This window comes from Podarcis filfolensis (genome assembly GCF_964270895.1).
Source record: "Podarcis filfolensis genome assembly, chromosome: 8".
Classification (NCBI taxonomy): domain Eukaryota; kingdom Metazoa; phylum Chordata; class Lepidosauria; order Squamata; family Lacertidae; genus Podarcis; species Podarcis filfolensis.
Genome location: NC_139611.1, coordinates 23253865 through 23268967, shown reverse-complemented (window position 1 = coordinate 23268967; position 15103 = coordinate 23253865). Strand labels below are relative to the sequence as shown.

The following is a 15103-nucleotide window of genomic DNA, read 5'->3' as shown; positions in this document are numbered from 1 at the left end:
TAAGAAATAGCACTGGGTCTATGAGACTTAGTTCCCAGCATACAAGCTTTAGAACTGCTGCCGCTATGATTCGCTCCTGTACCTTAAGACAGGAGTGGCGAATCATTTTCAGTTTGAGGGAGGCAGTAGGCCAGTGGCGCGCAGAGCAGGAGGGGTAAATTATTATTATTAGCCAAGTTACAGGGAACCAGGCAGAAAGCCTTCGTAGTGGCACCCGCCCTGTGGAATGCCCTCCCACCAGATGTCAAAGAGAAAAATAACTACCAAACTTTTAGAAGACATCTGAAGGCAGCCCTGTTTAGGGAAGCTTTTAATATTTAATAGGTTATTGTATTTTAGTGTTTTGTTGGAAGCCGTCCAGAGTGGCTGGAGAAATCCAGCCACATGGGTGGGGTATAAATATTAAATTTATTATTATTAGTATTGAGTTTCTGCGTCTCATCCACAAGAGGTTTCTGCATTCACTTACAAACACCCTCACATACGCATCTGCCTTTCAATACAAGTAAGCACACTTTAAGGACACATTCCAGCTTGGCAAAGAAGTTGTGAAGCAGGGGTGGGGCCTTGGGAGTCCTGAAGGGGCCACATTTGGCCCCCAGGCCTGAGGCTCTCTACCCTGCTGTAATATTTGCAATGGTAAAACATCATATCCGCATTGGGAGTCAAGCCTCCTAACCACAGGACACTTTTATGACCAAAGTGTGTGATAGAAAAGAAACCCAAGTCAGTCGCTCAGCTTCGGGGCAGCTCTGCCTGGCAAGTACCAGCACTCTTCCGGAGAGAGAGTTGCATATCCTTTGTAGGCAACTTGTGGGAGGAGTCAAAAACCCACTTCCTAATGCATGTGCTGGAGTCGGTCCTCTTTTGCAAGCATTTGTTTTTAATTGAGGAAAAAACACCAAGCATCATCACAGTTTGAACTTCTTAGTTCAAAAAGAACAACATAATTGTGTTCTCTCTTTGAACAACAGCCAAATGTTCTGTAGGAAGAATCACTCACTACAGCAGCCTTATGTATAGAGCTAACAGCCTTGCTGGATCAGGCCAATGGCCCAGCTAGTCCAGCGTCCTATCCCCACCCAGATTCTAGAATCGAGAATAAGTGCACTCTCCTCTCCTGCGGTTTCCAGCAACTAGTATTGCTGCCTCCAACTGTGGCAGCAGAGCATAGCAATCATAGGTAGTTGCGACCGATAGCCTTCTCCCTCCATGAATTTGTCCAATCCTCTTTTAAAGCCATCCGTGTTGTGACCATCACTGCCTCCCATGGGAATGAATTCCCCTGTTTTAACCCTGCGCTGCAAGATTGCCCTCCAGTTCTGATCATCACCTCTAAAGTCAGACCCTGACAGAGTCCAAACTAGAACAACTGACTAGGAGAAAGACCTTGGAGTCACAGAGTTGTAGCCAATGCTAGTCCTACTCAGAGCAGACCCATGGAAGAAGATGAACATAGCTCTGAATAGGATTTAGTTGGATACAACCCAAGAGTTCTCTTGATAATACTGACATATTATTTTCAATAGATTTTCTATTAATTTCATCAGATCTGTTCGAGGATAGCTTATTTGGATGCACCGTAAATAAATTAAGGAGTCAGAACCTCTTGATCTATTGGAGATCTCCCAGCAGATCCTGATCTGTCTTCTGTCCATCCCTGATATAGCAGGATAATTCTTGTGTGGTTTTTTGGTTTTGTTTTAATTAGTCATGATGATATTGGGGTGGAGCCTCCTTGTTCAGCAGTAAGATTGACCTGGTATGCAGCTACAGCCTTCCATGTGCTCCTTTAACCTGGGGCACTGCAGATATATTGGACTACAACTTCCATCAGCACCAGAAAGTAGAACTGGCTGGGACTGATGGGAGTGGTAGTCCAAAAAAAAAAACAACAACGCTGGAACTGATGGGAGTTGTGGTCCAAGGTGTGTGGAAGGAACCAGGTTGGGAGGAGGAGTTGGTCTAGGTCCACCACTACATAGTAAGGCCTCGGAAGTTGGGCTCGCTGCAGGGGGGTAGCGCCACTTGCTGGTTTAGCAGCTTCTCGAGAACGTTGAGCTCAGCGTCGCGCTTCTCGATGTCATCCGAAGGAGTCCAGGACATGTCGTGCTGCAGTTTGTAGGCACCAAGGAACTCGCTTGGGCAGCTGGCCCCCCATTCCTATGAAAGTGGGGGGGGGAGAGAGAGAGAAGGAAAGAAACACTTATCAAGTCCCCAGAATGCCAGCAGAAAGTGTCTACACCATGCTACACCAAATCACTCAAAATCGGCATGCACAACAGATGCTCTCTACTGCTAGGCCAGTGCCCTTCAGGCTTGGGTCCTTAGCTTCTTGTTGGACCACAGCTCCCATCACCCCTGAACACTGGCTGACCTGGCTGGGGATGGTTGGAAAATGGGAGCCCACAAACATCTGGGGTGCAAGCCTGAAGAACCCTGCACTATGCTATGACAAGCATGTTCGCCGACCCCTAAAGCAGCCTTCTCCAAGTACACTGGTCCCAGCATATCCTACCCTGAATGATAGCAGTTCTCCGGGGTCTAAGGTCTCCAGCTGGGGTCGGGAACATGAGTTCCTGCAGACATTGCTGGACTTCCAAATCCCACCAGCACTAAGCCACCATGCCCCGTGGTCAGGGATGATGGAGGCAAAAGTACAGTAAAATCTAGAGGGCTACAGGCCATGATCTCCAGAGCCTCAGCCAAGAAGCCTTTCTCCATCACCTGGAGAAGCCAGGGGCTGGAATTGGGACGTTCTGTAAGCAGACAGATCTTCCTTGCCACAAAGTGATGCTAAGCATTTTGCTAGTACAATACAAAGAAGATACTTTTTTTCTTATTCCGACACAATCCATAAAGAGAGTCAGGCCAGTGGTCCATCTAATCCAGCATCCTGTTCTCACAGTGGCCAAGCAAATGTCTCTTATGAAGCACACAAGCGGGAGCTGGGCATAATTGCAACCCTCCCCTCCTGCAGTTTCCAGCAAATGGCACTCAGAAGCGTACTGTCTCCAATAGTGGAAGTAGAACATAGTCATCAGGATTAGTAACTACTGCCCTCCATGAATTTGTCTAACCCATGTTTAAAGCGATCCAAGCAGATGGCCATTGCTGCCTCCTGTGGAAATGAGTTCCATAGATTAGCTATAGACTCACTGTGGATAAGTACTTTCTTTTATCTGTCTTCCAACATTCATCTTCATTGGATTTTCATCAGTTCTACTCTTATGGGTTGGGGGGGGGGAGCTTTCCTCTGTTCACTTTCTCCACATCAGGCATTATTTTTACAAGCCTCTATAATGTTGCCTCTTACTTGCCTTTTCTCAAAACTCAAAACCCTTTTAAAAGAAGGGGTCAGTACCTTAGGTGAAAGCATGGAGAAGTAGCGCTGGCCACTATCCCGCCTGTACAGGTAGTAGACATTGCCCGGCTTTTTCACAAAGTTGCAGGCAACGTGGTGCAGATCAGCATCTCTGTTCGCCTCTTCCAAAACCTAAAACACCACAGAGAGAGAGAGAGAGCGCATCAGCACCCCAAAAGAGTCTTGGATATAAACAGTTGGCCAGAACATGGCACCGATAACGCCATGATTACAGGTTCGATCCCAATATGAGACATCTGCATATTCCTGCATTGCAAGGTGGTCTTCAAAGTCCCTTCCAACTATACAATTCTTTGATTCTATGAAATATTGCTCTTCCTCTCAAGCTTGCTGCTTTCCTCCCAAACCACATCACTGCAACTTTCAACTCTGAACTCTGGCTTTGTCCTTCTAACTAGCCTGTGCTGGGGAAGGGGGCCCACCCATCTGCCATCTCACACAGAGTCCTTTTCCTTTATTCCCCCTTAATGGCCCATCACCCAGGCAATCACTTCAGGGGACTTCTTTTGCCTGCAGAGATCTTGTGGACCTCTTTGCATTTGGCTTTGAAGGCGGCAGCAAATCAGCCAATTGGTTAGAGATGAGGTTGCTGTGAGGATAAAACAGGGAGGTAGAGAAAAAACCTCTCTACGGTGTGTTATTTTAGAACTGTGCAAGGCTTTGATAATGGAGTTCTTCCCTTCCCCACACTTACCTTTCTGGCCTGTTCCTGCAAGTACCGGATTTGTTCTGCTATGACGGTCAGTCTGTTGCAGGCATTTGCTCGGGTGAAATCATCAGCCTGTAGAAAAGAAGGGAAACAGGAATATTTTTAAAAGGAGATTGGAAGTCTGGGTCTCCATATAAGCAACAAAAGTTCAAGGGTGGTTTTTGTACAGCACTTTGAGACATTTGCACAGAAGGACATTCATAAATGAACAATAATAATGCATTTTAATCAGTGAAGACCCATTGAAATTAATGGAAGAAAGTTAAGTCATGTCCATTAATTTCAAGGTGTGTACTCAGGGGTGTAACCAACATTAGTGTCCTCAAACATTTTGGCATATGTGAGTAGCAGTAGTGACCCTATTTATTTATTTATTTATTTATTTATTATTGTGTTTATATCCTGTGTTTTGTTCTCTACAGAGCTGAAGGCAGAGTACATGGTTCTCCCCCTCCTAGTTTAATCCCCACAACAACCTTGTGGGGTAGGTTTGGCTGAGAGGCAATGATTGCCCTAAGGTCACCCTTTGAGAGCTTTGTGGCCTAATGGGGATGTGCAGTATACCTGAAGGAGCGTCTCCACCTCCATCGTTCTGCCAGGACACTGAGGTCCAGCGCAGAGGGCCTTCTGGCAGTTCACTCACTGCGAGAAGCCAAGTTACAGGGAGCCAGGCACAGGGCCTTCTTGGTAGTGGCACCTGTCCTGTGGAATGCCCTCCCACCAGATGTCAAAGAGAAAAATAACTACCAAACTTTTAGAAGACATCTGAAGGCAGCCCTGTTTAGGGAAGCTTTTAATGTTTAATAGGTTATTGTATTTTAGTGTTTTGTTGGAAGCCGCCCAGAGTGGCTGGGGAAACCCAGCGAGATGGGCGGGGTATAAATAAATTATTTATTTATTTACTTATTTATTATTATTATTATTATTATTATGAACCCCGGTGTCCCAGGTCCAAGTCCAGCATTCTAAACACTACACGAAACCGGCAAGTGCAGTTTGGGGGAAACGCTGACATGCTCACCCTAGCTGTCATCCAGAGGCCACCATTGTCAAGGCCCACGGAACAACCACCGAACATTCAATCAGGCATTAATAAACAAAAAAACCCCCCACTCTGCACGTGCCCGGAGGCTCATCAAACACAGGAGCTCTGCACGCTCTCAGAGGCACCCTCCTCGCTCACCTTCTGCACCTGCTCTGCTAGAGCCACCAAGTCCGAAGGCCGAGCCTTCCGCGCAGACGGCGCCAGCTGGAAGTTGGACTCCACCAGCGCCGCCTCCTGAGACAAGGCGGCCGGAGACTCAGCAGCTGCACCGGCTTCGGACTCCGCTTCCGCCCTGGCCGCCATTCCTCGTGGCACAAGCCCCGCCCCCTTGGACCGCCCATTGGCCTCCGATAGCCTTACGTCAGAAAGAAGGCGGGGCGCCCAGGGGACAGAACGGAGTAGGCGGAGCCAGCCTTTCCGCCAATAGGGAGGCCACGAACCGGGGAACGGAGTGGATGGACGAGTCGCGGAGGGGCGGAGCCTCAGGAAATTTGAGGCGCGGTTCGCTTTTGTAGGCGTGGCCACTCAAAGCCCCTCGAGAAAGAAGGCAGGAAATGGGCGGAGCTTCTGGGAGCGGTGCATAGACTTGCTAAAATTTTAGACTTCCACTAGGCTTCTGAAGTAGTATTACGGGTATCGGCCGAACTTTCCCCCCCTCTTTTCACCCAAGGGGAAACCCAAAGTTTTAAGGTTAGCTGTGACTTAACAAAGTCAGGGCGGAAAGTGCCAAGCGAGAGAAAGTCCCTCCTTTTTCTGATCCAGGTGTTGTTTCGGTTGTGACATTTAAGAAGCGCAATCGGAAAGAAATCTCACTGCCTGCGGTGTAGCTGTGCAGCCCTACCCATGTCTACTCAGAAGCAGGCTACTGAATTAAAGGGGATTTACTCCCATGTAAGTGGACTTAGCATTGCACCTGCCAAGAACATTTTTGCTTAGTCAAGTCCATCCAACAGAACACGGACGTGTGTTTTGATTTTTCCTAGATTCTCAGTGACAACAACCTGTCTACAAAACTCCATTTCCCTCTTCAACGTATCTCCTTCTATACTGCAATACAGGGACCTGCCCTGTCACCCTTTGCAAGCCCCTCAGAAGAAGAGACCTCTTCCACAGGGACCCCCTTCACTGCCATCTCTCTCTTGCCAGTGTCCTACATTACAGACCTGTCAAGAGACAGGGGCCTACCATCCTATCCTCTGTAATCCCTTCTGGGGCAGAGACCTCTTCTCTCACTCTCTGTAACCCCCCTGAGGGCAAGGGAGAGAGGCAGGGGCATGCCAACAGAGATCCCCTTTCCTCCTCCAGCCTCTCTGCTCCACTGGAAGCCCACTGGAAGAAGGGGTCTGTCCTCTCCTCCCAAGTCCCTCCCAGGGGTAAGGAACCTGTCCTCCCATCTGCTCCGCAAGCCCCTCACAAGATTGGGAGGGCAGGGTCATATTCAATGGAATCCCCCTTTTCTCTCCCCCTCCTCCTGCCTCTTTCTTGCCAGTGTCCTGCATTAAGAGGGCCTGTCATGGGGGAGGGTGCTGCTCCCAGCGGGGAGGCAAAGGGACATCCCCACCACCTCAAGAAAGATCCTCTCACCCTGCCCTGTATTCTGGTAGGCCAGAGACCAAGTCTCTTCTGCCTTTTTCAGGCCCAGGACACACTTTTCACCCAAACATGCATTTTGGGACCGATTTCTTTTCACTATACACACACACATATATATATTTGAGGCAGCAGGGGCTCCTGTGGCAGCCCCCCTTAGATCCGGCCACGAATGGTCTCCAGGTGCTGGGTCGGGGGCCTGATCCAACAGGAGCACCGCCCGCCACTCAAACATATATATGGCAAAATGTTTTTATATATTAGAAATGCACGTTTTAACCCAAACGTGCATTTGGGGGAGACCTTTCTTTCTTTCAAGCGGATCTGAAGCAAACTGAAAAGGCCTGCACCATATAGGCCTGGATGGGGGGGGAGAGACCTGTCCCCGGGAGGCCCCCTCCCTATTCTCCCTCTTCCCCTTCCTCTGCATTGGCGAGGGCCCCGTCCACGCCCAGCTTGGGGGGGGGAGATTGCGGCGGGGATATACACGGAGGAATGTGGGGGAGGGGGGAACCGAGACAGGAAGAAAGGGGGAAAAAGACCGAGTGGGGAGGCCAGCCGGTAGATAAGGGAAGCCGGCGGAAAGGCGGCCCGGTGTCCGCCCTCAGGATGGTGCTGGTGGGGAGAAGAGGAACTGTCTCCTCATAAACGAGGCGCGCGGATAAAGAGCCTAACGGACGCCCCCCCCATCCTCCGCCAGTAGCCCCCCTCCCCCTCTTTCTTCCTTTCTTCTTCCTCCTCCTCACGGAGCTTCCGGTCGCCCCTCCCCCACCTCGCTCGGGAAACCGTTTCCCCTCCCCCCCGTCAATCAAGCGGAAAAGGATAAAAAAAACCCAGGGCGACAGCGGCGGCGTCTCCCCCCATCGCGCCGCCTCCGCCCCACCGCCAAGAAGAAAACGTCCCCCACCCCTCCACCCGCGCCCCCTCTCCGTACACACCCGGGCCCGTCCGCCTTCGCCTCGGCGGCACCAGCGCCTTACCTCACGCAGGGCGCTCTCGCTCTCCTCCGCCGGGCGTTGGCAGCTCGCTGCGGGGTCTCCTCGCCTGGGCAGCAAGGGCGGGAGGGGGAGGAGGGCCGGGGCGTGCGCGCTGACGTCACCGCGCTCCGCAGGAGGCGGGGCTCCGCGAACGGAACAGAGGCTTCGTCGTTTCGGGTGGGAGGGGGAGCGGATGAGCGGAGCCTATTTCTATTTATTTATGGCGGTGATAGGGCATTCCTTTTCCTCCAAGGGGGTGTACGCGGTTCTCTCCCCCACTCCTCAATACAATACCCCCAAAACAACAACCCTGTGAGGTCGGCCGAGACTGACTCCAAGGTCACACCCGGTGAGAGCCTTCATCGCTGAAGGGGTGGGATCCGAACTCTGCACTTCTCTCCCAGGTCCCAGTCCTGGGAACTGCAATCAACGAATCCATCTTTATTACGATCAAATACCAGACAGTTCCCAGAACTGTAGTTTAAGCCTGCCTGTTTAAAGCTGCAGCAAGCAGACTCCTGGCTATTATTAATTTTGGCCTTGGACTTAGGGAGTGGGCAGATCTAGACAGTTTGACCATGACTCTCAGGGTTTAGCCTCCTCAGCATCTCTGGCAGAAGACGTCTGAGCGAGTGGTATTTACTATTACGAAATAAAATATTACTATATTTATTCATACCCTGCCTTTTTCCCTGTTATGGACTAAAGGCTGTTTTGGATAAAGTTAAGAAGAGCTAGAAATACAGCAGGGGAAATCATTAAAAATAAACATTGATAGAATTAAAACTCTCTATATATTATCTGTTAAAAACATAGAGATAATTACAATAAAAACAGCACCAGCACGGTAAGAGTAAATTGGGCAGGTTAATTTCTGCCTGGTTTGGCAGGGGATGCTTCTCAGCAGATCAGCTTCTCCAGTCCTCCATTCTGTAGAACCAAGTGCCACCAGGATCTGTCCATTTACCCACCAGGTGCCCTTCTCTTACACCCTCCTGGTCCCCATGCCAAGTGGTATTATTGCCCTATTTCACCCTATTCCTTGGAACCACTTGGCAATACTCTTCACAGTAAGCATCTCCTTAACTGGATATAACTTTAATGGCCACTAAACAACTTTTGAGCATGTTTGTTGATATTACTACTATGTTTTCCATTTAGGCCTCCCAATACTTAAGATATGGATTGATTAAAGGGGTTTTTAAATTAAAAAATCAATTATGAAAGAAATTAAGTTACATTAATCCAGCTTTGTCTCCCAAGTACTGGAGAGGTTGTCCTGGTTCAGGCTCTTATATGTCATGGCACTGTCCCCATGGTGCCCTTTTCTTCCTTCCTCAAACGTCAGTGGAACAGCCAATAGTTTGCTTCCTTATTCTGCATTATCATGGTGTCAAATCTCAGTTGATCAATATGTGTCCATTTTTACTGATAACATTTTAAAAATGTAACTCTTCGCAATGCTCTTTTTATGACTGTATTCACTGGTATGCAGTCCTGTCACCTCTTTTTTTTAATTTTGCTGCCCTTGGCAGCCATTTTTTTCAGCCACCAGCAGCAATTTTATCAAGATAAGAGTGCCAACATCTCTTTTTCTAATTCATTAAGAAATAGCACTGGGTCTATGAGACTTAGTTCCCAGCATACAAGCTTTAGAACTGCTGCCGCTATGATTCGCTCCTGTACCTTAAGACAGGAGTGGCGAATCATTTTCAGTTTGAGGGAGGCAGTAGGCCAGTGGCGCGCAGAGCAGGAGGGGTAAATTATTATTATTAGCCAAGTTACAGGGAACCAGGCAGAAAGCCTTCGTAGTGGCACCCGCCCTGTGGAATGCCCTCCCACCAGATGTCAAAGAGAAAAATAACTACCAAACTTTTAGAAGACATCTGAAGGCAGCCCTGTTTAGGGAAGCTTTTAATATTTAATAGGTTATTGTATTTTAGTGTTTTGTTGGAAGCCGTCCAGAGTGGCTGGAGAAATCCAGCCACATGGGTGGGGTATAAATATTAAATTTATTATTATTAGTATTGAGTTTCTGCGTCTCATCCACAAGAGGTTTCTGCATTCACTTACAAACACCCTCACATACGCATCTGCCTTTCAATACAAGTAAGCACACTTTAAGGACACATTCCAGCTTGGCAAAGAAGTTGTGAAGCAGGGGTGGGGCCTTGGGAGTCCTGAAGGGGCCACATTTGGCCCCCAGGCCTGAGGCTCTCTACCCTGCTGTAATATTTGCAATGGTAAAACATCATATCCGCATTGGGAGTCAAGCCTCCTAACCACAGGACACTTTTATGACCAAAGTGTGTGATAGAAAAGAAACCCAAGTCAGTCGCTCAGCTTCGGGGCAGCTCTGCCTGGCAAGTACCAGCACTCTTCCGGAGAGAGAGTTGCATATCCTTTGTAGGCAACTTGTGGGAGGAGTCAAAAACCCACTTCCTAATGCATGTGCTGGAGTCGGTCCTCTTTTGCAAGCATTTGTTTTTAATTGAGGAAAAAACACCAAGCATCATCACAGTTTGAACTTCTTAGTTCAAAAAGAACAACATAATTGTGTTCTCTCTTTGAACAACAGCCAAATGTTCTGTAGGAAGAATCACTCACTACAGCAGCCTTATGTATAGAGCTAACAGCCTTGCTGGATCAGGCCAATGGCCCAGCTAGTCCAGCGTCCTATCCCCACCCAGATTCTAGAATCGAGAATAAGTGCACTCTCCTCTCCTGCGGTTTCCAGCAACTAGTATTGCTGCCTCCAACTGTGGCAGCAGAGCATAGCAATCATAGGTAGTTGCGACCGATAGCCTTCTCCCTCCATGAATTTGTCCAATCCTCTTTTAAAGCCATCCGTGTTGTGACCATCACTGCCTCCCATGGGAATGAATTCCCCTGTTTTAACCCTGCGCTGCAAGATTGCCCTCCAGTTCTGATCATCACCTCTAAAGTCAGACCCTGACAGAGTCCAAACTAGAACAACTGACTAGGAGAAAGACCTTGGAGTCACAGAGTTGTAGCCAATGCTAGTCCTACTCAGAGCAGACCCATGGAAGAAGATGAACATAGCTCTGAATAGGATTTAGTTGGATACAACCCAAGAGTTCTCTTGATAATACTGACATATTATTTTCAATAGATTTTCTATTAATTTCATCAGATCTGTTCGAGGATAGCTTATTTGGATGCACCGTAAATAAATTAAGGAGTCAGAACCTCTTGATCTATTGGAGATCTCCCAGCAGATCCTGATCTGTCTTCTGTCCATCCCTGATATAGCAGGATAATTCTTGTGTGGTTTTTTGGTTTTGTTTTAATTAGTCATGATGATATTGGGGTGGAGCCTCCTTGTTCAGCAGTAAGATTGACCTGGTATGCAGCTACAGCCTTCCATGTGCTCCTTTAACCTGGGGCACTGCAGATATATTGGACTACAACTTCCATCAGCACCAGAAAGTAGAACTGGCTGGGACTGATGGGAGTGGTAGTCCAAAAAAAAAAACAACAACGCTGGAACTGATGGGAGTTGTGGTCCAAGGTGTGTGGAAGGAACCAGGTTGGGAGGAGGAGTTGGTCTAGGTCCACCACTACATAGTAAGGCCTCGGAAGTTGGGCTCGCTGCAGGGGGGTAGCGCCACTTGCTGGTTTAGCAGCTTCTCGAGAACGTTGAGCTCAGCGTCGCGCTTCTCGATGTCATCCGAAGGAGTCCAGGACATGTCGTGCTGCAGTTTGTAGGCACCAAGGAACTCGCTTGGGCAGCTGGCCCCCCATTCCTATGAAAGTGGGGGGGGGAGAGAGAGAGAAGGAAAGAAACACTTATCAAGTCCCCAGAATGCCAGCAGAAAGTGTCTACACCATGCTACACCAAATCACTCAAAATCGGCATGCACAACAGATGCTCTCTACTGCTAGGCCAGTGCCCTTCAGGCTTGGGTCCTTAGCTTCTTGTTGGACCACAGCTCCCATCACCCCTGAACACTGGCTGACCTGGCTGGGGATGGTTGGAAAATGGGAGCCCACAAACATCTGGGGTGCAAGCCTGAAGAACCCTGCACTATGCTATGACAAGCATGTTCGCCGACCCCTAAAGCAGCCTTCTCCAAGTACACTGGTCCCAGCATATCCTACCCTGAATGATAGCAGTTCTCCGGGGTCTAAGGTCTCCAGCTGGGGTCGGGAACATGAGTTCCTGCAGACATTGCTGGACTTCCAAATCCCACCAGCACTAAGCCACCATGCCCCGTGGTCAGGGATGATGGAGGCAAAAGTACAGTAAAATCTAGAGGGCTACAGGCCATGATCTCCAGAGCCTCAGCCAAGAAGCCTTTCTCCATCACCTGGAGAAGCCAGGGGCTGGAATTGGGACGTTCTGTAAGCAGACAGATCTTCCTTGCCACAAAGTGATGCTAAGCATTTTGCTAGTACAATACAAAGAAGATACTTTTTTTCTTATTCCGACACAATCCATAAAGAGAGTCAGGCCAGTGGTCCATCTAATCCAGCATCCTGTTCTCACAGTGGCCAAGCAAATGTCTCTTATGAAGCACACAAGCGGGAGCTGGGCATAATTGCAACCCTCCCCTCCTGCAGTTTCCAGCAAATGGCACTCAGAAGCGTACTGTCTCCAATAGTGGAAGTAGAACATAGTCATCAGGATTAGTAACTACTGCCCTCCATGAATTTGTCTAACCCATGTTTAAAGCGATCCAAGCAGATGGCCATTGCTGCCTCCTGTGGAAATGAGTTCCATAGATTAGCTATAGACTCACTGTGGATAAGTACTTTCTTTTATCTGTCTTCCAACATTCATCTTCATTGGATTTTCATCAGTTCTACTCTTATGGGTTGGGGGGGGGGAGCTTTCCTCTGTTCACTTTCTCCACATCAGGCATTATTTTTACAAGCCTCTATAATGTTGCCTCTTACTTGCCTTTTCTCAAAACTCAAAACCCTTTTAAAAGAAGGGGTCAGTACCTTAGGTGAAAGCATGGAGAAGTAGCGCTGGCCACTATCCCGCCTGTACAGGTAGTAGACATTGCCCGGCTTTTTCACAAAGTTGCAGGCAACGTGGTGCAGATCAGCATCTCTGTTCGCCTCTTCCAAAACCTAAAACACCACAGAGAGAGAGAGAGAGCGCATCAGCACCCCAAAAGAGTCTTGGATATAAACAGTTGGCCAGAACATGGCACCGATAACGCCATGATTACAGGTTCGATCCCAATATGAGACATCTGCATATTCCTGCATTGCAAGGTGGTCTTCAAAGTCCCTTCCAACTATACAATTCTTTGATTCTATGAAATATTGCTCTTCCTCTCAAGCTTGCTGCTTTCCTCCCAAACCACATCACTGCAACTTTCAACTCTGAACTCTGGCTTTGTCCTTCTAACTAGCCTGTGCTGGGGAAGGGGGCCCACCCATCTGCCATCTCACACAGAGTCCTTTTCCTTTATTCCCCCTTAATGGCCCATCACCCAGGCAATCACTTCAGGGGACTTCTTTTGCCTGCAGAGATCTTGTGGACCTCTTTGCATTTGGCTTTGAAGGCGGCAGCAAATCAGCCAATTGGTTAGAGATGAGGTTGCTGTGAGGATAAAACAGGGAGGTAGAGAAAAAACCTCTCTACGGTGTGTTATTTTAGAACTGTGCAAGGCTTTGATAATGGAGTTCTTCCCTTCCCCACACTTACCTTTCTGGCCTGTTCCTGCAAGTACCGGATTTGTTCTGCTATGACGGTCAGTCTGTTGCAGGCATTTGCTCGGGTGAAATCATCAGCCTGTAGAAAAGAAGGGAAACAGGAATATTTTTAAAAGGAGATTGGAAGTCTGGGTCTCCATATAAGCAACAAAAGTTCAAGGGTGGTTTTTGTACAGCACTTTGAGACATTTGCACAGAAGGACATTCATAAATGAACAATAATAATGCATTTTAATCAGTGAAGACCCATTGAAATTAATGGAAGAAAGTTAAGTCATGTCCATTAATTTCAAGGTGTGTACTCAGGGGTGTAACCAACATTAGTGTCCTCAAACATTTTGGCATATGTGAGTAGCAGTAGTGACCCTATTTATTTATTTATTTATTTATTTATTATTGTGTTTATATCCTGTGTTTTGTTCTCTACAGAGCTGAAGGCAGAGTACATGGTTCTCCCCCTCCTAGTTTAATCCCCACAACAACCTTGTGGGGTAGGTTTGGCTGAGAGGCAATGATTGCCCTAAGGTCACCCTTTGAGAGCTTTGTGGCCTAATGGGGATGTGCAGTATACCTGAAGGAGCGTCTCCACCTCCATCGTTCTGCCAGGACACTGAGGTCCAGCGCAGAGGGCCTTCTGGCAGTTCACTCACTGCGAGAAGCCAAGTTACAGGGAGCCAGGCACAGGGCCTTCTTGGTAGTGGCACCTGTCCTGTGGAATGCCCTCCCACCAGATGTCAAAGAGAAAAATAACTACCAAACTTTTAGAAGACATCTGAAGGCAGCCCTGTTTAGGGAAGCTTTTAATGTTTAATAGGTTATTGTATTTTAGTGTTTTGTTGGAAGCCGCCCAGAGTGGCTGGGGAAACCCAGCGAGATGGGCGGGGTATAAATAAATTATTTATTTATTTACTTATTTATTATTATTATTATTATTATTATGAACCCCGGTGTCCCAGGTCCAAGTCCAGCATTCTAAACACTACACGAAACCGGCAAGTGCAGTTTGGGGGAAACGCTGACATGCTCACCCTAGCTGTCATCCAGAGGCCACCATTGTCAAGGCCCACGGAACAACCACCGAACATTCAATCAGGCATTAATAAACAAAAAAACCCCCCACTCTGCACGTGCCCGGAGGCTCATCAAACACAGGAGCTCTGCACGCTCTCAGAGGCACCCTCCTCGCTCACCTTCTGCACCTGCTCTGCTAGAGCCACCAAGTCCGAAGGCCGAGCCTTCCGCGCAGACGGCGCCAGCTGGAAGTTGGACTCCACCAGCGCCGCCTCCTGAGACAAGGCGGCCGGAGACTCAGCAGCTGCACCGGCTTCGGACTCCGCTTCCGCCCTGGCCGCCATTCCTCGTGGCACAAGCCCCGCCCCCTTGGACCGCCCATTGGCCTCCGATAGCCTTACGTCAGAAAGAAGGCGGGGCGCCCAGGGGACAGAACGGAGTAGGCGGAGCCAGCCTTTCCGCCAATAGGGAGGCCACGAACCGGGGAACGGAGTGGATGGACGAGTCGCGGAGGGGCGGAGCCTCAGGAAATTTGAGGCGCGGTTCGCTTTTGTAGGCGTGGCCACTCAAAGCCCCTCGAGAAAGAAGGCAGGAAATGGGCGGAGCTTCTGGGAGCGGTGCATAGACTTGCTAAAATTTTAGACTTCCACTAGGCTTCTGAAGTAGTATTACGGGTATCGGCCGAACTTTCCCCC

At 48.7% G+C, this 15103-nt stretch overlaps 2 protein-coding genes across 2 annotated transcripts; both read right to left on the bottom strand.

The window, feature by feature from the left end:
- Nucleotides 1–863: 863 nt before the first annotated feature.
- Nucleotides 864–5471, bottom strand: LOC310769546 (uncharacterized protein C1orf50 homolog). The gene is made up of 4 exons (XM_083629024.1): nt 5278–5471; nt 4080–4166; nt 3365–3496; nt 864–2163 (listed from the first exon to the last, which is right to left on the bottom strand). The coding sequence occupies exons 1-4, from the start codon at nt 5440–5442 to the stop codon at nt 1978–1980; spliced, it is 570 nt and encodes a 189-aa protein (XP_083485150.1). The 5' UTR covers nt 5443–5471; the 3' UTR covers nt 864–1977.
- A 4702-nt stretch (nt 5472–10173) lies between these two features.
- LOC310768487 (uncharacterized protein C1orf50 homolog) lies at nt 10174–14782 on the bottom strand. Its single transcript, XM_083626611.1, has 4 exons — nt 14588–14782; nt 13390–13476; nt 12675–12806; nt 10174–11473 (listed from the first exon to the last, which is right to left on the bottom strand). Exons 1-4 carry the CDS (start codon nt 14750–14752, stop codon nt 11288–11290), a joined length of 570 nt encoding a protein of 189 aa, XP_083482737.1. The 5' UTR covers nt 14753–14782; the 3' UTR covers nt 10174–11287.
- Nucleotides 14783–15103: the final 321 nt, after the last annotated feature.